General features: G+C 35.3%; 1 protein-coding gene across 1 annotated transcript in view; it reads left to right on the top strand.

Moving 5' to 3' along the window:
* The window catches only part of SRFBP1 (serum response factor binding protein 1), a 64,657-nt gene that overhangs the window by 16,622 nt on the left and 20,255 nt on the right, over nucleotides 1–27,780 (top strand). The window contains exon 4 of the mRNA XM_032156584.2: nucleotides 16,225–16,296. Coding sequence (XP_032012475.1) covers nucleotides 16,225–16,296 — 72 coding nt within the window. The remainder of the gene's footprint in view (nucleotides 1–16,224; nucleotides 16,297–27,780) is intronic.

The following is a 27,780-nucleotide window of genomic DNA, read 5'->3' as shown; positions in this document are numbered from 1 at the left end:
AGCCTATATCTGTATTTCTTTTTTTTAATTTGAGATGGAGTCTCTGTATGTCGCCCACGCTGGAGTGCGGTGGCCCGATCTCTGCTCACTGCAGCCTCCACCTCCCGGGTTCAAATGATTCTCCTGCCACAGTCCCCTGAATAACTGGGACTACAGGCACCTGCCATCACGCCTGGCTAACTTTTGTAATTTTAGTAGAGACAGGGTGTTGCCATGTTGGCCAGGCTGGTCTCGAACGCTTGACCTCAGGTGATCTGCCCACCTCGGCCTCCCATAGTACTGGCATTATAGCCATAAGCAACCACTCCTGGCCTATCTGTATTCTTTTTTAACCTCTTCCTCTCTAAGGCTGTTACTTCTTCCTATCCTGAATATTCTTTAAGATGAGAATTTATGTATTCTTCTTTGAGACCTTGTTCTGCCTGCCACCTCTTACTTCTCTAGTTTAAAACTCTTTCTCCTTTTGTCTTATTCTTCCCCTAGTTTTACATTCTGAAATCCATTATTAAAATCATCCTTTGAGCTTATAATCAGCAGTTAGGATCACTTTGTCTCAGGCATCTGCACAGCTTGATCCTAAGTGGTTGTCATTAGGAGATCACAAATAGAAAAAAATAGTATAGATTATAATCTGTAAAGGCATAAAAGTTAAGTAAAATGATACATCATCAAAATAATATAATAACTATATCATACCACTTGAACCTCACTACAACTCTAGGGAGAATCCCATTTCAGAGGACATGTTCAGAAGTATTCTAGGCTGCGTATACTCCTTAGATTGGAGGTTTATCATTGTATGTATTCATATACTGTTTAGAATTTTGTGATACTTCTGGTTATATATGCTTTTTTAAAAGTTACTGAGTTTTTTCTGTAGTTTCACATATTGTGATTTTGGTAAGTTTTTTTCCTGTGAATGCTTAAACAAGTTTCTCCATAGGGTAAAAGATACCTTATTGAAGTCTGTAAGTACACTGTACTGTGTTAATTAGCTGTGTCAACTTAACATTTTGTTCATTTATTCATGAAAGTAATTGTATTAAAAGTATCGTTAATCTTACACTATAATTATTTCTGACAGTTTTATTTGTGAGCCAATACAAATAATCATGTTATCAAATCAGACTCAACGTGTTAGAGATCTTACCTAGAATCAGCTTTACTAATAATTGTAAGGATGCCAAGTAGTCAAAGGGGACGGGAGAAGCAAGGAGAGAGATCTGGGACTCTATGTAATTCCACAGGGTCCTTCGTTTCCACATCAGACGTGTACTTTCCAGCCCAGAGTCTCCAAATGAGGAAGTCTGTTTATTACCTCGTATCAGAGAGTGTTTACATTTTGAAGCTTCTCCGTGTAATATCCTAAGGTTATATAGCTTACATGATATTCTCCAGTGTGCCAGGCTTCATAAACCCATAAATTCTGGGTTTGTTTATTGTAAGCATCCTTAACAAGGGACAGCCTACTAAGAGCATTCTTCAGATAAGGACCCTCCTCCTAACAAAACTCATTATCCTATCTACCAGAGAGACTGCTTACCAGCATGTTAACACGAAGACTAAACTGCATCACCTCCCTTTGCTAGAGTTTCCTCCTGGTAAAGGAAGTGAATAGATCCCAAGATAGCTACTTTAATTCTTCCCTCCCTGATGTGCAATAATCTTCCTTTTGGCCTTTCTTTTGTGTTTCATAATCTCTAATAATACTGTATTTATACTTTTCCTTCCAACTTTTTGGAAAACACTTTAAACCTATAGAAAATTGTAATACTACAATATAATAATAGTGCATTGTATCACATCCATGTTTGTACCTTTACTATCAGTGCTGAGTTCTGGCACTTGTTTTAAGTGCCGAGTTCTGGCACTTGATTTAAGTGCCACATGCCAGATTTCTCCATTGTAAAGGTATCTTTTCTGTTTGCTGTTACTGAGTAATCTGTGAAATGATACTGTGAGACTATGTGAATATCCTGTAGTCTTTCACCCAGCGATTATGTTCTATGGCTACATCCGTTAAAACATTTTTATTGTTTCTATTTCTCTGCTGCAATAATTTATTTCTCTGATAATATTTTCATTTTTTGAGAGCAATTTTTTTGAACACCATCAAGGATAGTGATAATAGCCATTTTTGCTTACGGAGAAGAAAAATTGTTCTGTTTCCTTTCCTGTTCATATGCTGGGTAATTTTGGACTGTACCCTGGACATTATAAAGTTGCAGAGATCCTGGATTTGGTCATTTTTCTCGAATAAGTGGTTGTTTGAATGAATTTTCTTGGCTAGGTTTTAACTTTAAACTATGTTTCTTAGCAGTTCCAGTCTCAGTTTAGATCTTTTGTCTTTCAGCAAGATGCTTTGAATCTGCTACTTGTCTGAACACTTAAGATGTTTAGAGATTTCTTCTCTCTCCCTTCTGGGCTTACCCTGCTGTCTCAGCAGATAAAGTATCCTGGATTCATTTTTTCAGGGGTAGCTCTGCCACTGTTTCTAAACCGTGCTGATTGCAGTCGGCCTTAGGCTAAACCTTGAAGAAATGATAACTACTTGTGCTGTATAGCTTTCCATCTTCTTTCCTCCAAGTAAGCTTGGTGGACCCTCCATCAGAGTCTGTCTGTTTCCATTTACTCTCTAATGTCTTCAGATAGGGCTTTTTGGTAGTATGTCCAGGTGTTATGGTTGTTTTCAGGGTTGGGGGAATGGGGATGATTAATCATGTTATGTTGTTCTGAGGGCCTCAAGACACTAAAATTTTGATTTTAGGAAGATGAAGAAGAATAAGTAAAAGAGACTGAAAAATGTAGCCAGTGAAGGAGGAAAAGAACCAAGAGTATCTAGGAAACTTTGTGAAGAAACTCTTTCAAGAAGGGAATGATGAATTAGGTGTTTTTAAAATGAGCACGTTTAAAACACATTCAAATCATAATAGACTTCCTGCCTCTGGTCTGGCCTTCAAATCATGTCCTGCACTCTAACCAGTGACCTTTCTAAAATGCCTACCTAATGGGACTTCTTCCCTGAATGATATACAAGACCCTTTGTGATCTGTACTATAGCTACCTCTCTGTTGCTTCTGTATCTTCCACTTACCCTGTACCTTTTTTTTTTTTTTTTACCAGCTAAACTGAATCCCAAACTTAGCAGTTTCATGCCCCCTTGCCTACATCAGAGTTTTTAAAAATAGCACATCTCTCCCACCTGAACAAACACTTACTCTTCCTTCAACACCTTTGACAAAGAGCAAGTTGCAGGCCTTTGTTGACAAAAGAGATGAAAATGCTATTACTATTTACTGAGTCATAGTATACATCTAAGTTTTAAATAAGGAACTGATTCTAAGGAACCGATTCTGGAATTCTCACCTAGATAAGCCTACTTCAGAGACTACTGAGTGTATAAACAAGATTCAGCAGTATGAAGGGAGAAAGCAGTATAAGATGGCTTTTTTTTTTAATGTTTCCCATTTATTTTTGTTTTGTTTTGATTAGATTTTTTTGTTTTGTAATTCTGGAAATTTGAACCTAAACCTTAGCCAAACATTTCCTAATAACTGTGAAAGTATCCAAAGCACTTTTAAATTATTAATTCAAAAATTTTGGACAACCAATACTACTATCATAATTCTAGTCTGAAATAATATGGTGCTTGAAAAAAGAGTTAAATATTACAACATATTTTGTTGGAAACACATAATAGGAGACAAAGGGCCCTAGAGAAAAGCAGCAATAAGATCAGTAAGTAACTGGTCTTACAAAATGGGATGTTCTTTTTGTTTTTTTTTTCAACTTGATATCACCTCAATTTGGGGTTAAGTGGAGACAAATTATTTTCAAACAAAAAGCTTTTCTTCACAAAGCCATCCATTTTGTTAGAGAAGATCCAGAATGAAAAAGTCTGTCTGTTTGATTTGTTTCTTAGAATATGGAAGTGTTCTATGTAGAATCTTCAGGCTTATGTAATTGCTGGGTGTCATTTTCTCTGTCTACCTCTTTGTATCTGACAGAAGTGAGTAATTTTATATGCCAGGAACAATTTTGATGTTTTTATTTGGCATAAAAAATGTGATCATGTTTAATCACTTATATTAAACAAGCTATTTTGCCTTATTTTCTAAAAAGTATTTCACTGTGAGAGATAGGACTGTATGGTAAAACAGAAGTTTTTGGAGCTTCATTTGACTGCTTTATTTGGTAATGTTTATGTTTAATTATACTATTTTTTGATAAGATACAGATCATTGTACAATTGAATTATACAAGTTTTTTAAGCTTTTGTTCACTGAAACAATATTTTTATATATTGATGAAAATAATTTATAGGTGAAAAATGCATTCAGCTTAATTTTTAGAATATGAAGATTCAACTTTTGACTTGAAATTCAACTTGGAACTAAAATGAGACAGTACTATTTGTAGACATTTAGTAATTCTTTAACTGGCTGCCAGCAAAAACCTGACACTAGTAAAATTTCTTAGTAGTAAACTTACTTTGTTTTATTATACTGTTCTCCTGTTCAAGACCCTAAAATTAGCTTCCTGTTGTCTGCCATATGGGATCTAATTTCTCAGGAGTATTAAAAGCGTTTTCATCAGTTGACCCGTCATCGTGCACAACTGTATTAACCTCATTTCTATCTAATACTACAGTCAACATTATATTCCCTATACATTGTTCATTCTTATTTTTTAAGTTTCTACAGTTCTGTCTGATAACAAGGCAGGATTTTCCACCACATCACACATACTTCTGCAAAATCAGAATGCATCATTTTCACAGCTTTCACCAACCTCTAAAGTAGTGATTTTATTGGAAAGGATGGAGGATGTATGCATAAGGCTTCGTGCCTTAGGGCATATATCATAATGGATGGGAGTTTTGTGTGATTGGAGAAAGCTCGTCTAGTAATTTGGTTATATTTTTATTGTTCCCACCAACTGCGCTAGACAGAAATTACCCCACTTACTTAAAATTACCCTGCTTACTTCATCTTCATACATACGGTACTTAGGTGACTAGTTTTTAGAAATCTATGATTAACACAACTCTCTTTTTGTTACTATGACAGGTTATTGGCATGTTATTTCAAACATGAAACTCTCTTTGGATTGCCTTTTTACGCAGTGTTCTGCACATAGAAGGCTTTCTGTGAAATTTCCGTGACATGTTTCAAATATAAATGGGCACATCTATAAATAGATTTTTAAGAGGTTATAGCAGTATCTAATTTTTGTTTCACTTATTTGCTGTGGTGAGTAAATAACATATAACATATACAACATCAACATTCCTAGCCATAGTACACTTTAATTTTTAAGAATTTGTATTTCTATAGTCTTTTAATCCATGTAAGTGGCATAAATGAAATGTTATTTAAGATGACCATTGCTTTCAACACGATTTTGAAAAGTTACGATAAAACTAATAATGACAGAGGGATCCAGAACAGAGATATTTTCCAGATCAGCTGTACCACACAATCCATTATCATTGTCCAGATTGCATTGTGACTTTAGACCAGAAGCTAAAGTAGCTGTCTTTATTTCAGTTAGCACTGTAGGATTCAAAAATTTTTTAGTCTGGTACTTTGCCAGAAAAGTTCAAATACTTATTTATAATGTCATCTCAGAACCATCCTCATTACCAAAACACTTTATGTTGGCTCAACAAAAATACATGTCTATACTTTGTGTGCGCCATGTTTGGCTAGTTTATCAAAATACAGAAATTAATATGGTGCCTGCCTTTGAGAAGCTTAAAGTCTAATGAGAAAAATGGAGAGAGCTTCACTGTGATGTATTGAAAGACACTGATAGACACATTGGAGGAGGGACACTTAGTACTCAGTGCTTGAGGATTCAAGGAAGTCTTTCTGTAACAGTGAGTCTTAAAAGTTGAGTGAAGCTTTACAAATTATAGGGTGAAAAACTTTAATTTGTATTGCTTCCTTGTTTTGTCTTGGTATTGGGTTTTGTTTTTGTTTTTTTTTTCTTTTTTACATTGTAAAGGAAGTATGTGTAGAATCAAGAAATACAAAGCTTTTAGATTATTTTATTAGTTTCTATTCATGAAGTCTGTGTAAAGGAAGATAGTGATTTAAACTCAGATCTCAACATGATCAAGAGAGATTAACTGGTGTGTTTTTTTAATCTGTGTAATAGAAAATAATAAACTTGAATGAAAGACATAGTTATTAAATACACTGTTTGCCATGGTTCCTGTACAGGGGCAGTGTTTACTGACATGTCTGGTTTATGTTATATCTAATACTGCGATAACTGAGATATTTATGATACCTAACAAGTAAAAATAACTTCAGTATCCATTCTTTCAACAAGCACTTATCGAGCATTTACCAAATGCCGTGTACTTTTCTAGACACTTATGATATACCTGAGAAGAGTAGACAAAGGTTCCTGATCTTTTGTAATTTATTTTTGTGGGGGGTTGGGGGATTAGGGTAGACAACATAATAAATTTAAGTTAATTGTATATCATGTTAGTAGATTATATACTGTGGAAGAAATAGAGCAGAGTGGGAAGGATTAGGAATAATGATGTGAAGTAGATACTTGGATATGTAAGTCAGGAGTTCAGGGAAATTATCTTGGTTACAGATGGAGATTTTGGGGAGATGTTCACATATATATGATATTTAAAATAATGAAACTGGATGAAATCAGAGAGGTATTATTAGATAATAGTAAAAGGAAGAGTACCAAGGACAGAGTCCTGGTCCATTCTTAAGTTAGAGAGAAGAGAAAGAACTGGCAAAGGAGACAAAGAAAAAATAACCAAGAATATGGGTCCGACGTAAGTCAAATGAAGATAGAGTATCAAGAAGAAAGGAAGAATTAACTTAACAAAAATTGATAGGCCAAGAAGGGCACAGTGCTGCTGATACGTTGAGTAAGAGGAGTAGTACTGAGACTTATTAGATTTAGCAGCGTGGAGATCATCACGGGCTTAAAATAATGGGATTGATGTAATTGGGACAAAAGCCAATGAAGTCAGTTGGAGAGAAAACAAAGAGTATTTGGAGGTGGCAAGTGTTGACAAGTGTTATAATTAGGGTGATCATATAACCAAATTTCCCTGGGATTTTCCTGGTATTCATTCACCATGTGGCCCAGCATGTTTATTAATAGTGCCTTATTTTATTCTCAAATGCGCCCTAGTCTGAACAACAAATATATGATCAATGTGGTTGTGATTCACTGCTGTCAGTATTCTTTTTGACACCCAAATTTAGCCAGCGGTAGCCCCTTTAAGCCAGCCTTCATAGCTTGTTTGAGACCGTAATTTGAATCCCATTTGTCCTTTTCTGGCGTAAGAAATTATCACAGGGTTTATACTTTTTCTGCCTCATATCTGTAATCAGCCATTTTTCTAAGAAGTCCTGCTTCATTATTAGTGGTATTTAAAAACCAAAATCCGAAACATGGATAGTTTTTGACTGGAAAGGAAGGGAGTGAGAAAGTTAGGTAGCCAGTTAGAAGGCATTCTAAAGACAAAATTTTAAAAAGCAAACATATTACAAAGATATTGAGGTAGAAATTTATTCAGGTGATTCTGTGTAGAACTGAATGTTAAACATGGAAGTGCATTATAAAATTAGAGTAGTTAGAGCAGAAGGATGCATTGAGGCCAAGTACTGAAAGGATTTAAATACCAAACTGAAAGTTTGACTTCATTCTGTATTCCGTATGGTGATATAATGGGCCTTGGAGTTACTCATCCTCGACTCTGAAAAACCAATTAGGCTATTATAATCCACACAATCCATAAAGAAGTCTTGAACCTAGGAGTAGGATAATGGTAATACAATGGAGGGAACAGATACAACTGACAGTACCAAAGAGAAAGCAGAAAGGGTGATAGGAGCATAACAGAAGCATAGTGAAGGGACTCCCAGTATCACGTGACTCTGAGCTGTCTAATCCTAGCAGCAGAGGATTGAGATGCAATTGGTTTCTATACAGAACACAGGAATAGGTGTAGGAAGAGGATACAATATTTTATTTGGAAAAAAAATCTATTGGCGATATGATGATAGAGTATAACTTTATTGAAGTTTCATCTAGAACTGTATTTAAAAAGCAGAACAGTATTTAGGAAATAAAGTTTTTGTTGTCACTGAAAGGTAATCATAATGAAATTCTCAGCTATAGAAAAGTATGAAGATTTTGATGTCTCTCACTCTCACAAGTTATTTCAGATTCTTTATTTCAGAGAAATGACTCATTTTCAAATAGACCAAAAATCTAGAACCCAGACTTTTCTTGGCACCTTCTAATTTTTTTTATTGGGGAATAATCCCTTATAGCCTAAATATACTACTACAATTTTGATCACACTTTGGAAAATACAAATGGGTTTTATATTTTATTAAGTTAAAAGCCTGACTCTGTTAAGATTCTCTTGAAATTAAAAATGTCAACATGGTTATTGCCTCCAAGTTGCTTTTTGTATTTACCCAATCTCCCTTCCCACAGCACAATACAGAATAGTTTGGTTACAAATGTTTACTTTCCCTACTTAACCAGAGGCAACACTACACTGCTTATACAGTTATGAGTCACTATATTAGATTGTTCAAATAAAGTCCCTGGAAAGAAGAAAGACAAGGTTGTAGCCAAATAACCAAAATTGAGATTACCTAATTTTGACTTAATTTGATATTTTGTGTAAAAGCAAAAAGTGGCATCTAGCACTGTGTGGAATAAGAGAACTGGAATAATTCTGATGGATCTGGTTATTAGGGGATGACGTCTTTAATTTTGAAATCATGAATAATATTAGTTCAACATAATTAGGAAGGAATTCAAACAATTTTTAATTGATCGTCACTGACAACAGAATATAGCCACAAAGCAGAATACAGGGATTCTAGTCCTAGCCCTGGTTTGATTCTTTGAATGAGTTTCTTAAAGTTCCTTGGGTCATGATTTCCTCTTCTATAAAATGAGTGGGTCAGGAGTCCCCACGAGCACTCTGAGTCTTGATGATTCTCTAGAGAGATTCACAGGACTCATAAAAGGCTGTTATACTCACAAAAAGTTTATTACTCTTTAAGGATACAGATTAAAATCAGCAAAAGGAAGAGGCACATGGGGTGAAGTCCAGGAAAAAATAGGCATAATTCTAGGTGGCATCTCTCAGTGGCCACATTCCCATCATAATGTAACAACATGTTCAAAGTGTTGTCAACCAGGAAAACTCACCTGAGCCTAGGTGTTGTGAGCCTAGGTGTTGAGGGTTTTTATTGGCTGTTAGTCACGTAAGCATGAACTGCCTGCATGGTTCACCTCGGCTATTCAGACTGAAGCCACCCAAAGTGAAAACACATTCACCATAAATCACATTGTTAACATAAACTCCCTGATCAAATTGGTACCTTGTGGCCCACAGGCTCAGAGGTCATCTCCTAGGAGCTGGCCAAGGGCCAGTCCTGATGACAGGCCTTTCTCAAGTATGTACAGAGTTGAGCAACCTAAATTTTCTTTTTCCATATTGAAATGTATCTAGGTATTTTTTTTCTCCTAAGTTCATAATGTATAACTTTTACATAAAATTTGCATATTACTATGTGGAAAAATGCATTATATTCTGCATTCAAAATTGCAGAATATTTAGAGTATTTGCAGTTACATTCAATTTAGAGAAAAATCTAAATTCAAGAGAACTACATTTATCTGAAAAAAAAAAAAAAAAGACATTGGAATTTGTTTGTTTGAGATGGAGTCTAGCTCCATTGCCAGGCTAGAGTGCAGTGGCACGATCTCGGCTCACTGCAGCCTCCACCTCCCAGGTTCAAATGATTCTCCTGCCTCAGCCTCCTGAGTAGCTGGGATTACAGGCACGCGCCACTACACCGAGCTAATTTTGGTTTTTTTTTTAGTAGAGACGGGGTTTCACCATGTTGTCCAGGATGGTCTTGATCTCCTGACCTCCTGATCCGCCCACCTCAGCCTCCCAAAGTGCTGGGATTACAGGTGTGAGCCTCCACGCCCTGCCTGGAATTAGTTTTAGATGAAGGAAGGCTAAGTGTTGCTGTCTGGTTAATCATTTTACTTAGTATTAACAATATACACTAGGAAGAGCATGGTGTAACAGTGTCATATAAGCACAAACTAGTTTCTTTCACAATTTTAAGTGATATTAACCACGATTAAGTGTGGTGCATGAGGGACTAGGTAATCTTTAAACACTGAATACATATAAAATGTCCTCGGAATAGGTATATAACTCCTGTCTAAAATGTCTATTACTGGGTCTAGAAATGGATCTTAGTTTTCCATTTGGCATGAAACCTTTCCTCAGAAAGAACAAGGTTGTATCTGGCACCTGCCTGGCTTAATACCTAATGTAGTTTCTCAGCCATTCACAATTATAAATCTGTATATTTCAGTGAGTCTTTAAGTAGTGCTTTACCTTCTCCCATTATAAGTAAAACAGAGTAATTTATGATCAGTAAGTACCTTCTTTGCAACACTCTAGTAGTCCTCTTGGCGGATTTTTTTTCCCAGTATTTGTTCTCTTTCAACTTTGTTTCTCTAAAGAAAAAGCCTAGATTGGCAACTGAAAATTTTTTGGCAAATCTTTGATTTGAACTTTTTGCTAGTAAGAGACTTTACCGATTCTTTTTCTCTCTCACTAAGAAATAGACTTAAAACGGAGCTACCATTCAACCCAGGAATACCACTACTGGGTATATACCCAAAAAAAAGTAAGTCATTCTACCAAAGACACATGGATGTCTATGTTCATGGCTGCACTATTTACAATAGCAAAGACGTGGAATCAGTGCAGGTGCCCACCAGTGGTAGATTGAATAAAGAAAATGTGGTCCATATATACTATGGAATACTGTGCAGCCATAAAAAAAGAATGAAATCGTGTTGTTTGCAGCAACATGGATGGAGCTGCAGCCTATATTCTAAAGCAAATTAACAGAGGAAGAGAAAAGCAAATACTGCATGTTCTCACTTACAAGTAGGAGCTAATCATTGAGTACCTACGGACTTAAATATGGGAACAGCAGACACCGTGGACTAGTAGAGGGTGGAGTGGGGAGAAGTCTGGGTTAAAAAACTACCAATGGGGTACTGTCCTCACTACCAGCATGACGGGATCTTTACTCCAAACCTCAGCATCACACAATATTCCCATGTAACAAATCTGTACATGTACCCTTGTATCTAAAATAAAAGTTGGGGAAAAAAGGAAATAGACTTGTAAAATGTTTCTACTCTGGTCCAATTCTGTTCAACATGTGTCATTGTGCTTGAGTCTCATAGTCAAAGGTGAATAAGACACCATTCTTACCCTTGAAGAGCTTACACTCTAGGCTCTTCGTTCCATTTTTCTGTCAAGAATATGGAGAACACAGGTTATTATAAGCATAAGTTGTTTGTTTTATGTATGTCCTCAACACATTTTCTTTTGACTACATGTCTTATTGCCTGACCACGTTCTCACATGAAGCAGAATTGTTCCCAACAAGCTGGTTAGAATATATGTACACTTCTGAATAGTTAGCCAGAAAGCTATAATGATTCTTTAGTGCCCAAGCCTCTACATACCATTTGTCTTTCAGAATTTGCTACTTTTTAGCCAAATTAGGGCTTACCTGCTTTCCAGTGCACTTGTAGAAAGCAATTTCTAATGAAGAGAGTTGATGTAGTGTCAGGTAAGGGACCCCAGCCTCAAATCCAGGGAAGTCGTCCATCATGACAGGCATTCTTTGTAAATAACGAATTACTTCAGATCTTCAAATCTCAGTTCCGCATGTCTCCTCCAGTTTTAATTACTGATCTGCTAGATTCTACTGAGTTTTGCTATGACTGGCTTCCATAATGAATTTGATAGGTAATTTATATGTTCTTAAAACGTAAGTAAATTTTGTGGCCAAATTATAATGTATTATTGACACTATTAAATTCAGTCCTACAGTGATAAAAAAAAAAAGTTGTTTAAAATTCTCCCTTAAAAAATAGATATTTTGAGTTAAGATATATGTAAATCTAGGTTTCAGAGCAGTTAGAGAAATAATTTGCAAGTCCTGACAATTTAACATGAACTTCCCAAGCAGACTTCACAGCAGACTCTTAGGATTCAGAAAAGCTGTGTGTGAAATTTTCTCTAATCTTTTAGTAGGAACACTAATATTTAAGGTGCTATCTGTGCAATTGTAATAGTACATCAAAAGGAGCCTTATTCTGAAAGTCAGTACCTGATTTCTTCTGAATAAGAAGTATAGGAAGATAAGAATAACTTCATAATATATCATTTATTGCAGTTTTTGTATTGTCTAAAAAAAGTCTTAGTTTCTCATTGTTTACTTAAAATAGTACCTGACAATTCCAGTTATAGCACAGCTTTGCTATCCATCCATATTTGCTAAACACAATTTTTACATTTTATATGAACCATGTTTTAGGAGATAGTATTCCCTTTTAATGACATATATAGCTGTATTTAAAACCAAGGTAATAAACGAGTTGGTCCAAAATACTGAAGTATAAATGGTATAATACAAAAAGTTTAAGCCATCCAAATGCATCTGTATTTTACTTAGTTTTAAGGTAAATAATTATTGGCATTATTTATGGCACACAGTGTTTGTCTGGATAATATGGTATAATGAATTATTTTATAATACGAAGACATAGGAGATAGAAAATACATTAGTTTCCTAGTGCTTCTGTATCAAATTATGACAAATTTAGTGGCATAAAACAACACAAATGTATTGTCATACAGTGCTGAAGGTTAGAAGTCCTAACAGTAACAGGACTGTATTATTTCTGTAGGCTTTCAGTGGGGCCATATTCCCTCTGTAGGCTCTAGGGGAGAATTTTTCCTGCCTTTTCAGCTTCTGTAGGCCACCTGCATTCCTTGACTCATGGTGTCTTTCTCCATCTTCAAGGCAAGCAGCATAGCATCTTCTCTTCCCTCTCTCTTTCTCGTCTCCCCCCTCCACCTCCACCATTTCCCACACTTCCGTTTTTTTTGTTTTGTTTTGTTTTGTTTTGTTTTCTCTGCATCTCCTTCTCTTTGACCTTTCTGCTACCCTCTTGTAAGGAAGATTGTGATTACATTTGGCTTACCTGGATAATAACCCCATCTTAAAAAATTGTTAACTTAATTACATCAGCAAAGTCCCTTCTGCCATGTAAAATAACATATTCATAGGCTCATGGACGTCTTCCAGGAGCTATTCAGGCTAGCACACAATGTGTAATTAATCGCTACTTAGGTTCTAAAAGTAGAGGTTATTGTAATCATCGTGTCTGTGTATCATACTAGTAGAACTACAAATGTTTTTCCCTTTCTTAATCAAATAATATGTTTTCCACTTATTAGCCCATTTTAGAGGTATTATATTCCTAAACTACTCCCTTTAGTTTTTATTACATGGATTTTTTAATGTCAAGTTTAATATCTACCATGTATCTGGGGCTTTGGGTTTCTGGGGCAAAAAAAGTAAAACAGTGAGTGAGCTTTTTAAAAATTTTGGTACTCTGGCTTCTGCCATTTCTATGAGTAATAAATTGCTCTTTGTCTCCGACCCAGGAGCCTTGTGTCTTCTACCAACATCTGTGATACTGTATTTGGCTAACTTGTTAGCTTGCAAATCTTGACATTGGGTATTGCTAATAATTAGTCCAACAAATTGACAGCCTTAGCGACAAACGTATTTCTTTAAATATACCCAACCTGATTAAATTCATATCAACTTCACTTTCTATATATCTTTTAAATATATTTTGTTGATTTTGAACCTTCACGTCATTCTCCCTGTAATATTTCTGAAAGGCCACAAAAGTTGCTAAAATTACCTGCGTGGGTTGCTCAGTCCCTCACATTTATGAAAAAACATATGTATATATTCCTTTCTGCTGAAAGGGTTATAATAACACTCAGCTCATTATAAATCATGCTTCATTTTAAAACCTGTGTTTCTCATACCTAGAAGATTCCGATGGTCTTGTTTAAATGGTCATATGACATCATCACAAACCATGAAATATAAATTGATTTTGTGTTGGTTTTTCATGAATGCTTTTAAACATGGTAGAGATTTTTTGAATTTATCATAGAGGCAGTAGGCCAGAAAGATGATGATCTAATAAAGGTACTAGTTAAGGTCAGTCTTTCTACCACCCAGTTATAGGACCTTCGACAAATCATGAATTGAGTCTTACTTTTCACTTGTTAAATGAAGAATTGACAGAGGTAATTTCGGTTACTTTTAGTTGAGTAATTTAATTCACTTACTTTCATTATTTTTATTTACCAATACAGTTGTTTTAAGGCTAATAACCACTTTAAATGCTTTTCATAAATTTTGATATGTAGCATTTTCTTATTGTTAGAAATTCTGACTTATCTGTTTATCTTTCCCCTTTTCTCAAGACTTGTTTAATGGAGGTGGTTTTATTTATTTATTGTTTTAATTCCAGGTGGAAGGGCCTTTTTTAATTTTTCCTTTATTGATTAGTTGATTTTCTTTCATTTCTACTTTTTTCATTGTGATCGGAGAGTGTTGCTTATAATTACTTGATGGAGCTTACTGTTTCTATACTTTCTTTGACTTAATAGATGATAATTTTTATCAATATTCCATGTGTACTTGAGAAGAAGATACAATTGTTGTTAAGATCTTGTAATTTTATTTCCCTATTTTGTTCTTGCTTGACTAGAAGTTGTGTGTCAGAGTCTTGAGCTAATAAATAGTATTTCTATTTCCTTTATTTCATGAAGTTTCTGCTTTATGTAATAGTTGTGTTTTATTTGACTCGTAGTCATAAATGTTATCTTCTTTGTCTTCATTTTGTTTTCTTTGCCTCGGTTTTGTCTGAAACACAGTCTCAGCACCTGCTTTCTAATTTTTCCTGTTTGCCTGGTATATCTTTGAACCTTTTTAAATAACTGTGTTCTTTGTGAGTCTTTCTTATATATATACAGTGTAGAGTTAGGTTTTTTTGTTTTTGTTTTTTTTTGTTGTTTTTTTTTTTTTGAGACGGGGTCTTGCTCTGTTGCCCAGGCTGGAGTGCAGTGGCGCGATCTCGGCTCACGGCAAGCTCCGCCTCCCGGGTTCACGCCATTCCCCTGCCTCAGCCTCTACAAGTAGCTGGGACTACAGGCGCCCGCCAGCACACCCGGCTATTTTTTTTGTATTTTTAGTAAAGACGGGGTTTCACCGTGGTCTCGATCTCCTGACCTCGTGATCCGCCCGCCTAGGCCTCCCAAAGTGCTGCGATTACAAGCGTGAGCCACTGCACCCAGCCTAGAGTTAGGTTTTGCTTTGATTCAGTTTGAAAATATTTTTCTTCTAATAGGCACATTACACTAATTCACATTCCATTACATTCCTGATGTTTCCTTTCAACTCTGTCATATTTTATATTCTAATTACTGAATATTTTATGTTGTATTTACTGTTTATTTCTCCACTTTAATGTGTCTTATTTGCGATTTTCAAAAAATTATTTTGGTATTTAGAAAAATCTGTATTTTCTTTCCGTGGATGCCATTGTATTTATATCTCTCATATTGCCTATACTTTTCCATTTTCTTATGTAATCTTTTATTTTCTACTCTGTTCATTTTGAACAGTACCCTTTAACTCCTGTTTACCTGACCTAGATGGTAGTCGGTATTTCTTTCCCCGTCTCCTCTGCTTTTTCTAGTTGTAGTTTTTCTTGCTTAATCAAAACATATAAAGCCTACCTACTGTTCTTTCTCCTATACCCCCACACTTATTTTAGTCATAGGTCTACAAATAGATACAGTACTCAACATCAGTTATTTTATTGAAGTTATCTCGCTGGCTTCTAGAAGATTCCTCAGGAGAGGCACATATATATAATATTTCCTGAATTCTTGCAGTTCAAAACTGTTTTTCTATATATTAGATATTTGAAGAGCTGCTTGACTGGGTATCAAATCCTAAGGTTAGAGTTGTTTGTATTGACTTCCTTGAAAATATTGCTTCTTACTTGCCTTGTATGTTGTTCTTAGAAGGATTTGCTTTTAAAGTCATTTTGCTGTGGCTATTTTAGTAGCATGATAATATCTTACTGGGGTGGGAATTAATTCTTTTCTCAAAATTAAGATGTTATTTAATATTAAGTTTCTTAAGATACGGAAAGGAACTTAGTGATAATTTTAAAATAGACACATAACTAAAATTAATTTGTTTTATTCTTTCACAGGAATTGAAACCTGATATAGTAACTAAATCTGCTCTTGGTGATGATATCAACTTTGAAAAAATCTGCAAAAAGGTATATCTGCAATAGATTCTATTTGTCTTATGAAAAGTTTCTCATTTATATTGCTTACTTTTTTCTTGAAGAGAAAACTTACCAAGAAGCCGTGCTATTAGTTTGTAATTACTTTTCCTAACTGAACTCCATTACTGCCACCAAAAAAAAAAAATTTATGCTAATTTATACATTTTGTTTTGCTGTAATATCATACCTTCGAGGTCCTTAAAGGTATGTTGAACTTAATATGACATTTCACGTATTATATAAAATTTAGTCTGTTGATCATACTACTTAAAACTAAGATGCTTTATTATTTTTCCAAATATTTTTTATGAATGTCTCATTTAATCTGTACATTTACCCTTTGAAAGATGTTTTATCACCCTCTTTTTACAAATGAGGAAACTGGAACCCAAAAAGAATTAAATTAGGTGATTAAGAACACACCACTGTTAGGTGGCATCATCATTACATTTTTCTACATCTTCTGCTCTTTGGATTTTCTACTCCTGCTTCTTCCTTACTAATTCCCTTTTATAATTTGTACCTACGTTGCTCCACTTGAGAACAGATTTTATATTAATTGATTTTTCTGTATTGCTTTTGTTTTTACTTTCATTGATTTTTGCTCCACTCTACATTCTTTCCATCTTCTTGATTTGTGTTTTTTTCTGGTTACTTAATGTGGAAGCTTAAATTACTGGCTTTAGACCTTTTCTAATAAAGGCATTTAATGCTATTCATTTATCTGTAAGCAATACTTTAGCTGCATCTCATAAATTTTGATATGCTGTATTTTCTTTTCTTAGTTTAAAATGTTTTAAATTTCCTTTGAACCCTCTTTGATTCATGGTTTAATTCGAAATGTGTTGCTTAATTTCCAGACAGGGGTTTTCCAGTATCTTTTTGCTATTTCTTTATTTAATTCCTTTATGATCCGTGAACATAAACTTTGTGATTTGTATTCTTTTGAATGTTTTACTATTTGTTATAGTCCAGAGTATAGCATATCTTGGTAAATATTTCATGTGCACTTGAAGACAACATATGTTCTGTTGGGATATCTGTAAATGTTAAGTCAAATTGGTTGATGGAATTCAGATTATCCATATTTTTACTGTTTTTTTTCTGCCTACTTTATTAAGAGGTGTGTCAGTTTGCCTATTTGATCTTTCAGTTTTGTCACTTTTTGCCTTATGCATTTTGAAACATGTATGTTAGATATGTGAACTTTTAGGATTTATGTTCTTGGGGCGCTGATCCTTTATCATTATATAATGGCCTTCCTTAACCCCGATAATATTTATTGTGCTGAAGTCTATCTTGTCTGAAATTTATATCACTGCTTTAGCTTTCTTTTGGTTAGTGTTTACATTCAATATCTTTCTCCATCATTTTACTTTTAACCTGCATATGTCTGTGTACTTAAGGTGATTTTTTAAAAATCAATAGCATATGCTTGGATCATGCTTTTTATCCAATCTGATAATCTCTCTTTTAAGTGGTATGTTTAAGCCATTTCTATTCATTGTGGTTATTGATGTGGTTGGATTAAAATCTACCAGTTAGCAGTTGTTTTCTATTTGCTTCATATCTTTTTTGCTTTGTTTTTTTTCTTTTTTTGGTCTCCTGTGAGTTAATTGAGCATCTTATCTCTTCTATTGACCTATTCATTACATGTACATATTTTATTATTGTTTTTTAGTGTTCACTCTACAGTTCGTAATATACACCTTTAATTAACCAAAATCTGCTTTCACATAATTTTATGCTGTTTTATATGCAGTGTAATGATCTAAGAACTGTAAATGCCAATTACTTTATGTCTTCTATTGTGCCATTGTCATTAAACATTTTGCATATGCTATAAGCATATAATAGATTTTCCTATTTTTGCTTTGAACATTTGAACATTCGAACATTCAGTTCAGTTTCGAAATAATTAAACAAAAATAAATCATTTTTTTACTTTCATTTATTCAGTTTTGATTGCTATTTCCTTGTTTAAATCCAAGTTTTCTGCTGGTGTATTTGTTTTTCCTGAAGACTCTTAAAATGTCTTGAAGAGTAGATCTGCTGGCAATATGTTTCTACATTTTTTTTGGCAAGAAAGTTTTTGTTTGTCCTTTATTTTAAAAAATATTTTTACTAAGTATAGAATTCTGTGTTGATAGTTGTCTTTCTGCACTTTGTCATCTAGCTTCTTTAATTTTGTAAAAGTCTGCCATAATTCTTACCTTTGGTCCCCTGTATATAATGCCCCACCTCATCCCACTCCAAATTGACTATAAGATGTTCACTCTGACTGGTTCAGTGTGAATTTGCTATTTGTCCATCTTTTTTGTTTTTTGCTCTTTCTGGTTCTCTAACTCTCCAGACAGGAACCAGAAACTCACAAGTCTCAACATCTGAATTTTAGAAGAAAAACCAGAAATCTAAATTTTGCATTAATTTTTATGATAAACTATAAGACTACCAAATTTTGGGTTAGCTAGAGTGTGACCTTGAACTGTATGTTCCCAGAGGATACATTATCATTCTTTCTGCCTTCAGGGGACTTGAATAGAAAAATTTGACATACACTGACTCTGGATGTCATGTTTTTAATCAACAAAATACGTCAGTGAGATCACCATTAAAGGTCTCGCGTCCAAGCTCCTAAGTTTTTCTCTTTTTTCTAAACCTCCATAAAGTTTTGCTTTTGAGAGTCAGTCTCAAAAAGTGATGGGATAATTCAAATGTAATAAATCAGAGCATACTTTAAAATATACTATGATAATTATATAAAAGTTTCTAATCATAACTACTTGAGTAAAATGAATAAAAGTCTGTGTAATGTTAAGATCTCTCAAATTGTTGGACATTTTGCATAACAGATTGGTAGCTAAATAGTCATTCAGTAGATGTTTATGTGCAAATCAGTATGCTAGATGATTTAGGGCCATGATTTCCAAAACTTATGTTTCTCATAACCTTTTGTTAAAAATTTTACCCCACACTAAGTGTTGTATATTAAATAAATGAAAACAGCTACTGTGGGGATTGGGGCTGGCAGTTAAGAAGCCAAGTTATCCTTTGGTATCTTAAAAGCATTGCTAAGGACAGTACAAGAAAATATAAGAGATAATCTTAACCACAGAGTTTATTTCTAAAAGAGAATTTATACTTGTAACTAACTATAAGCTGTGTGTAAGAAAAAGATTTAAAAATGCTCATTCTTATATTACATATTGATTTGTCTTTAAAATTGAATTATTTATTACATACAACATATATTCAGTGCTTCTAGTTTTCACTAAGCACTGAATGTGTGTTAGATACAATCACACAAATGTGTGTTAGATACAATCACATTTAATTTTTAATATTTGCAACTCTAGTGGAGGAGTTTTGATTGGGAGAGAATTACATCCCCGTTGTATAAAGTAGGAAACTAGAGACCATGGAGATTAGTTTGTCCAGATTAATACAATCAGCAAGTTAACTAAACAAGAATGTAAATCCATGTCTTCTGAAGGTTTCATTAACATAGCAGGGTTTTGATCTGGATTTCATTCTTCTGCATAATCTGATTTTCATCATTAATTATGACAAATACTGGCTTACTCTTTTTGAATTTTTAAATATAGTATAACTTCAAAAACTAAATTCTTACCAATGATTTTATTTGAGGTCCTGATTAGATTTAGATTTAGAATTACGTATTGTGAAAGGATGTTTGGAACAGATACTGCATAGTTTTCACTTTTCTTCCTCTCCGTCATTCCTAAGGAGGAATCATCAGTCCACTGGCGTCATTAGTAGTTCATGGCAGTAATTATGTGAGATGTGAGAAATTGTCAAATATTAGAGTTTCAAATGTTGAGAATATTGTGAATATTGAGAATTATGTGAGAAATTGTTGTAATTATGTGAGATGTGAGAAATTGTTGAATATTAGATTCTCAAAGTGTTGAGAATATTTTTCAGGGAAAATCCAAAGATTAAAAAGTTCTTTGAACTGAATGATGTTAAGGTTTTTTCCCAGCCTTAAGAAAAAAAGCACTCTGATGCTACATTTATGTAGACTCTCACTCATTTCTCTGCAATTAATTGATATTAGTCATGTTAAATTTTAAGGTGCTTTATGGCAAGAAAAGCTGTCCTTGTCAGAAAAGCAACACCAAAGTTATGAGTGCAGTTTTGCAGTGAGTATTTTTATTCTATATAATTCATTCATAAAGAGAAGAAAGGCTGGGCATGGCGCTCACCCTGTAGTCCCAGTGCTTTGGGAGACCGAGACAGGTGGATCGCTTGAGCCCAGAAGTTCAAGACTAGCCTGGGCAACTTGGTGAAACCCCATCTCTACAAAAACATCCAAAAAATAAGCTGGGCATGGTGACAAACAGCTGTAGTCTCAACTACTCAGGAGGCTACACTGGGAGAACCACATGAGCCTGGAAGGTCGAGGCTGTAGTGAGCTGTGATCATGCCACTGCACTCAAGCGTGTCTCAGAAAAAAAAAAAAAAAAAAAAAGAGAGAGAAGAAAAATGTTATCACTAAAATGGTTTTAAATTTGTGCTCAGGTCTTACTGAGACAAAATAATGACACGTTGAAAAGAATAGTGCTAATTAAATCAAAATATGGCACAATATATTTGTTTTTATTTTTTGAGATGTCAAAATATAATAATTTTTTTTTGCCATATATGTTATTAGCATACTGACTTCCTTTCCTTTGGATATATACCCATACCCAGTAATGGGATTGCTGAATCTTATGGTAGTTCTGTTTTTCATTTTGTTTTAGAACCTCCATACTATTCCTCATAATGGTGGTATTAATTTACATTGCCATCCAACAATGTACAAGGATTCCCTTTTCTCTACATCCTCTCCATTACTTGTTATCTTTAGGCTTTTTTGTAATAGCCATTCTTATGGGTTAGAGGTGATATCTCATTACGGTTTTAATTTGTATTTCCCTAATGATTAGTGATATTGAACATTTTTTATATATCTGTTGGCCATTTCAGTGTGTCCTTTTGGGAAATGTCTGTTTAGGTCCTTTGCCCGTTTTTAATTGGGTTGTTTACTTGCTAGTGAGTTTCCTTTTGTTTGTTTCTATGTTTTATTTGAGACAGGGTCTCGCTCTGTCACCCACACTGGAGTGCAGTGGCAGGATCTCGGCTCACTGCCACCTCCACCTCCTGAGTTCAAGCAATCCTTCCACCTCAGCCTCCCAAGGTGGGAGATGCCAGCCTAGAGGCTGGTGTGCAAGTTCTGGTGTAGCAAGTGTAGCTGGGACTATAGTCATGCGCCACCATGCCCGGCTAATTTGCTAGTGAGTTTCTTGGGTTCCTTTAATATCAGTGATATTAGACTCTTACCAGATGTATGGTTTGCGTATATCTTATGTTTTTATCTAGCAGTTTTACAGTTTCCAGCCTTACGTTTTGGCCTTTAATCCATTTTGAGTTGACGTTTGTGTATGGTATAGTTGAGGTATGTGTATGACATAGTGGTCTAATTTTTTTTTCATGTGGATATCTAGTTGTCCCAGTACTGTTTATTGAGCAGACTGTCCTTTCCTTATTGTGTGTTCTTGGCAGCTTTGATGAAAATCAGTTGGCCATAAATGCGTGGATTTATTTCTGGTATCTCTATTCTGTTCTTTTGGTCAGTATCATTGGTGTTTCTGTGGTTATCAGTTGTAATATTTCCTCTTTCATTTCTCATTTTATTTATTTGAGTCTTCTCAATTTTGTAGTCTAGCTATATAGGTTTATAGTTTTATATCTTCAAAAACCAACTCTTGATTTTGTTGATCTCCTCTTGTTTTTCTCATGTCTCTCTCATCTGTTTCTGCTCTAATCTTTATTTTCTTCTGCTCACTTTGTGTTTAGTTTGTTCTTATTTTTCTAATTCTTTGAGGTATAACTTTAAGTTATTTATTTGAGATCTCTTTTGATGTAGGCATTTATTGCTATGAACTTCTCTCTTAGAACTGTTTTTGCTGTGTCTCACAAGTTTTGGTATGTTGTGTTTGCATTTTCATTTGTCTCAAGATACTTTTTAATTTTCTCTTCAATTTCTTCTTTGACTCAGTTGTACAGGAGCATGATGTTTAATTTTCACATATGTGTGAATTTTTCAAAAACTCCTTCTGTTATTGATTTTTAGTTTTATATCACTGTGGTCAGAAAAGATACTTAATATGTTTTCTGTTTTCTTAAATGTGTTAGGCCTAATTTTGTGGTCCAGCATATCATCTGTTTGGGAGAATGTTCGTTGTATTCTTGAGAAGTATTCTGTTGCTGCTGGATGAAATGTTCTGTAGCTGTCTATTGGGTCTATAAAGTCTAAGGTATACCATTAACCTGATGTTTCCTTATTGATTTTCTGCCTCGATGACCTGTGCATTGCTGAAAGGGGAGTATTGAAGTCCTCTATTATTATTGTATTACAATCTGTCTCTTCCTTCAGCTCCGTTAATATTTGCTTTATATATTTGGGTCCTCTGATACGGGATGCTTATATATTTACAAGTGTTATATCCGTCTGATGAATTGACACCTTTATTTATATAATGACCCTTGCTTGTCTCATTGTACAGTTTTTGATTTTGTCTTTTTTTAACTGAGTATAGTTACTCCTACTGTCTTTTAATTTCCATTTGCATGGAATATCTTGCTTCATTTCTTCACTTTTAGTCTATGAGTCCTTACAGATAAAATAAGTCTCTTATAGGCGGCATATGGTTGGGTCTTACTTTTGTTTTTGTTTTTTGCTTTTTAAATTCATTCAGCCACTATGTGTTATGATTGGAGAATTTAATCTGTTGACATTCAAGGTAATTATTTCTGCATATGGACTTACGACTGCCATTTTGTTAATTGTTTTCTGGCTGTTTTGTAGCTCCTTTGTTCCTTTCTTTCTCTCTTGCTGTGTTTCTCATTAAATGATTTTCCCTAGTGGCTACTTTGATCATATTTAAAAACTGTATACTTTTATTCCTCCTTCTCCTGCATTTAGGTGTTATAATTTACATGTGTATTCTTTAACAAACTGTTGTATCTAACAATATTTTAATAGTTTTTGTCATCTGATCTTCATATTAAAGATACAAGTGATTTGCACACCCCCATTTAGAGTATTAGGAGATTCTAAATTTGACTACGTACTTACTTTTAGCAGTGAGTTTTATCATATATTTTAGTGTTTAAATTACTGTTCTTTTCTTTCAACTCAAAGAACTCCCTTTATCATTTCTTCTTGTAAGACAGGTCTGGTGGTAATGAGCTCTCTCAGCTTTTGTCTGGGAATGCTTTTATTTCTCTTTTCTGAAAGACAACTTTGCCAAGTACAATATTCTTCATTGGCATTTTTTTTTTCATCAACACTTTGAATATATCATCCCACTCTCTCCTGGCTTATGAGGTAGGCCTTTACTGAGAAATTTGCTGCTAGTCTTATTGGAACTCTCTTACATGTTATTTGCTTCTTTTCTCATGCTACTTTCAAGATGCTGTCTTTGTTCTTGATTTCTGACAGTTTGATTGTGTGTCTGAGTGTAGTCTTCTTTGGATTGAATCTCATTGGAGACCTTTGACCTTCCTGTACCTGGGTATTTATATCTTTCCTCAAATTTGAAATTTTTTCTTATATTATTTCTTTATGTAAGCATTCTACCTCTTTGTTTTTCTTTTCCTCTTCACAAACTCCTGTAATTCAAACATTTGTTCTTTTGATGCTGTTCCGTAAATCTCATAAATTTAATTCATTCCTTTTCATTCTTTTTTCTAATTTCTCTTCTGACTATATATTTTTACATAACCTATCTTCATGTTCACAGATTCCTCTGTTTGATCAGTTCTGCTGTTGATGTTCTCCATTAACTTTTTATTTCAGTGTATTTTTCACCGCCAGAATTTAAATTTTTTTTTTTTATTATACTTTAGGTTTTAGGGTACACGTGCACAATGTGCAGGTTTGTTACATATGTATCCATGTGCCATGTTGATTTCCTGCACCCATTAACTCATCATTTAGCATTATGTATATCTCCTAATGCTGTCCCTCCCCCCTCCCCCCACCCCACAATAGGCCCCGGTGTGTGATGTTCCCCTTCCTGTGTCCATGAGTTCTCATTGTTCAATTCCCACCTATGAGTGAGAACATGCAGTGTTTGGTTTTTTGTCCTTGCGATAGTTTACTGAGAATGGTGTTTTCCAGTTTCATCCATGTCCCTACAAAGGACATGAACTCATCATTTTTTATGGCTGCATAGTATTCCATGGTGTATATGTGCCACATTTTCTTAATCCAGTCTATTGTTGTTGGACATTTGGGTTGGTTCCAAGTCTTTGCTATTGTGAATAGTGCCGCAATAAACATACGTGTGCATGTGTCTTTATAGCAGCATGATTTATAGTCCTTTGGGTATATACCCAGTAATGGGATGGCTGGGTCAAATGGTATTTCTAGTTCTAGATCCCTGAGGAATCGCCACACTGACTTTCACAATGGTTGAACTAGTTTACAGTCCCACCAACGGTGTAAACGTGTTCCTATTTCTCCACATCCTCTCCAGCACCTGTTGTTTCCTGCTTTTTTAATGATGGCCATTCTAACTGGTGTGAGATGGTATCTCACTGTGGTTTTGATTTGCATTTCTCTGGTGGCCAGTGATGATGAGCATTTCTTCATGTGTTTTTTGGCTGCATAAATGTCTTCTTTTGAGAAGTGTCTGTTCATGTCCTTTGCCCACTTTTTGATGGGGTTGTTTGTTTTTTTCTTGTAAATTTGTTTGAGTTCATTGTAGATTCTGGATATTAGCCCTTTGTCAGATGAGTAGGTTGCAAAAATATTCTCCCATTCTGTAGGTTGCCTGTTCACTCTGATGGTAGTTTCTTTTGCTGGCAGAAGCTCTTTAGTTTAATTAGATCTCATTTGTCAATGTTGGCTTTTGTTGCCATTGCTTTTGGTGTTTTAGACATGAAGTCCTTGCCCACACCTATGTCCTGAATGGTATTGCCTAGGTTTTCTTGTAGGATTTTAATGGTTTTAGGTCTAACATTTAAGTCTTTAATCCATCTTGAATTAATTTTTGTATAAGGTGTAAGGAAGGGATCCAGTTTCAGCTTTCTACATATGGCTAGCCAGTTTTCCCAGCACCATTTATTAAATAGGGAATCCTTTCCCCATTTCTTGTTTTTGTCAGGTTTGTCAAAGATCAGATAGTTGTAGATATGCGGGATCATTTCTGAGGGCTGTGTTCTGTTCCATTGATCTATGTCTCTGTTGTGGTACCAGTACCATGCTGTTTTGGTTACTATAGCCTTGTAGTATAGTTTAAAGTCAGGTAGCGTGATGCCTCCAGCTTTGTTCTTTTGGCTTAGGATTGACTTGGCGATGTGGGCTCTTTTTTGGTTCCATATGAACTTTAAAGTAGTTTTTTCCAATTCTGTGAAGAAAGTCATTGGTAGCTTGATGGGGATGGCATTGAATCTATAAATTACCTTGGGCAGTATGGCCATTTTCACGATATTGATTCTTCCAACCCATGAGCATGGAATGTTCTTCCATTTGTTTGTATCCTCTTTTATTTCATTGAGCAGTGGTTTGTAGTTCTCCTTGAAGAGGTCCTTCACATCCCTTGTAAGTTGGATTCCTAGGTATTTTATTTTCTTTGAAGCAATTGTGAATGGGAGTTCACTCATGATTTGGCTCTCTGTTTGTCTGTTATTGGTGTACAAGAATGCTTGTGATTTTTGTACACTGATTTTGTATCCTGAGACTTTGCTGAAGTTGCTAATCAGCTTAAGGAGATTTTGGGCTGAGACAATGGGGTTTTCTAGATATACAATCATGTCATCTGCAAACAGGGACAATTTGACTTCCTCTTTTCCTAATTGAATACCCTTTATTTCCTTTTCCTGCCTGATTGCTCTGGCCAGAACTTCCAGCATTATGTTGAATAGGAGCGGTGAGAGAGGGCATCCCTGTCTTGTGCCAGTTTTCAGAGGGAATGCTTCCAGTTTTTGCCCATTCAGTATGATATTGGCTGTGGGTTTGTCGTAGATAGCTCTTATTATTTTGAGATACGTCCCATCAAAACCTAATTTATTGAGAGTTTTTAGCATGAAGGGTTGTTGAATTTTGTCAAAGGCCTTTTCTGCATCTATTGAGATAATCATGTGGTTTTTGTCTTTGGTTCTGTTTATATTCTGGATTACATTTATTGATTTGCATATGTTGAACCAGCCTTGCATCCCAGGGATGAAGCCCACTTGATTATGGTGGATAAGCTTTTTGATGTGCTGCTGGATTTGGTTTGCCGTATTTTATTGAGGATTTTTGCATCAATGTTCATCAAGGATATTGGTCTGAAATTCTCTTTTTTGGTTATGTCTTTGCCAGGCTTTGGTATCAGGACGATGCTGGCTTCATAAAATGTGTTAGGGAGGATTCCCTCTTTTTCTATCGATTGGAATAGTTTCAGAAGGAATGGTACCAGTTCCTCCTTGTACCTCTGGTAGAATTCAGCTGTGAATCCATCAGGTCCTGGACTCTTTTTGGTTGGTTAAATTTTTCATATATGTAATTTTAGTCATTCTGTTAATTTTCTCATTTTGGTATTTTATTGTTTTCTTTATATTATGAATTTGTTTCTGTATGTATTTTGAAGTTCCGTAAGCTTTCTGAAAATAATTATTTGAATATTTGAATTCTTTGTCATTCTGTTCTATATCTTCATTTATTTGGGGTCAGCTACTAGGATATTATTCTGTTATTTTTGTCACGTTGTATCTCTTAGGTTTTTTCTGTCTCTTGTTGCCTTATGTTGATTTTTGCATATTTACAGAAGTAGGGACTTATTCTAGTGTTTGCATACTCACTTTGTCTGGGAGAACCATTCTCCAGTCAGTGCATCCAGAGATTTTGGGCAGAGTGTCTGGCGTGATTTGAGGGCAGGCTTGCTGCTGGAATCCTTGGGCATGCTGGCCTGGTGACCAGGTCACCATATGGGCTGGCCTGGCATCTGGGTTCATGTGATAGGGCCTGAAGACTGGATCAATAAGGGCTGGGCTGGAGACACAGTCTACACGGGTGGTCTTGGGGCCTCAGTCCATGGCATTCAGCCTGGCACTGGTGAATGCTGAGATGGACCTGGACCCTGGGTCTACTGGAGTAGGCCTGGACTCTGAATCCTCTAGAGCCTGGGACCATGGGGGATGGCTGGGTATCAAGGCCAGCATGGAGCCTAGGTCCACAGTACTGGTCTAAACTTAATATTGCTGGTGCTGGCATGGTGTCTGGAGCTACTGGGACTGGTCTGGATCCTGGGGCCATGGAGACCAGCCTGGAGCCTCTGTCTGTTGGTGCCAGCCTAGAAGCTGGTGTGCAAGTGCTGGTTTAGAGGCTAGGTCCACAAAAGCTGGCCTGTATCCTACAGCCTCAGGGACAGGCCCGGGACATGTGTAGACAGGAGTGGTCCTGCACCCTGGGTCTGTGTT

The sequence above is a fragment of the Hylobates moloch genome, unplaced genomic scaffold, assembly GCF_009828535.3.
Source record: "Hylobates moloch isolate HMO894 unplaced genomic scaffold, HMol_V3 SCAFFOLD_6, whole genome shotgun sequence".
Classification (NCBI taxonomy): Eukaryota; Metazoa; Chordata; class Mammalia; order Primates; family Hylobatidae; genus Hylobates; species Hylobates moloch.
The sequence above is the reverse complement of the archived record's forward strand: the minus strand, read 5'-3'. Positions and strand labels throughout refer to the sequence as shown.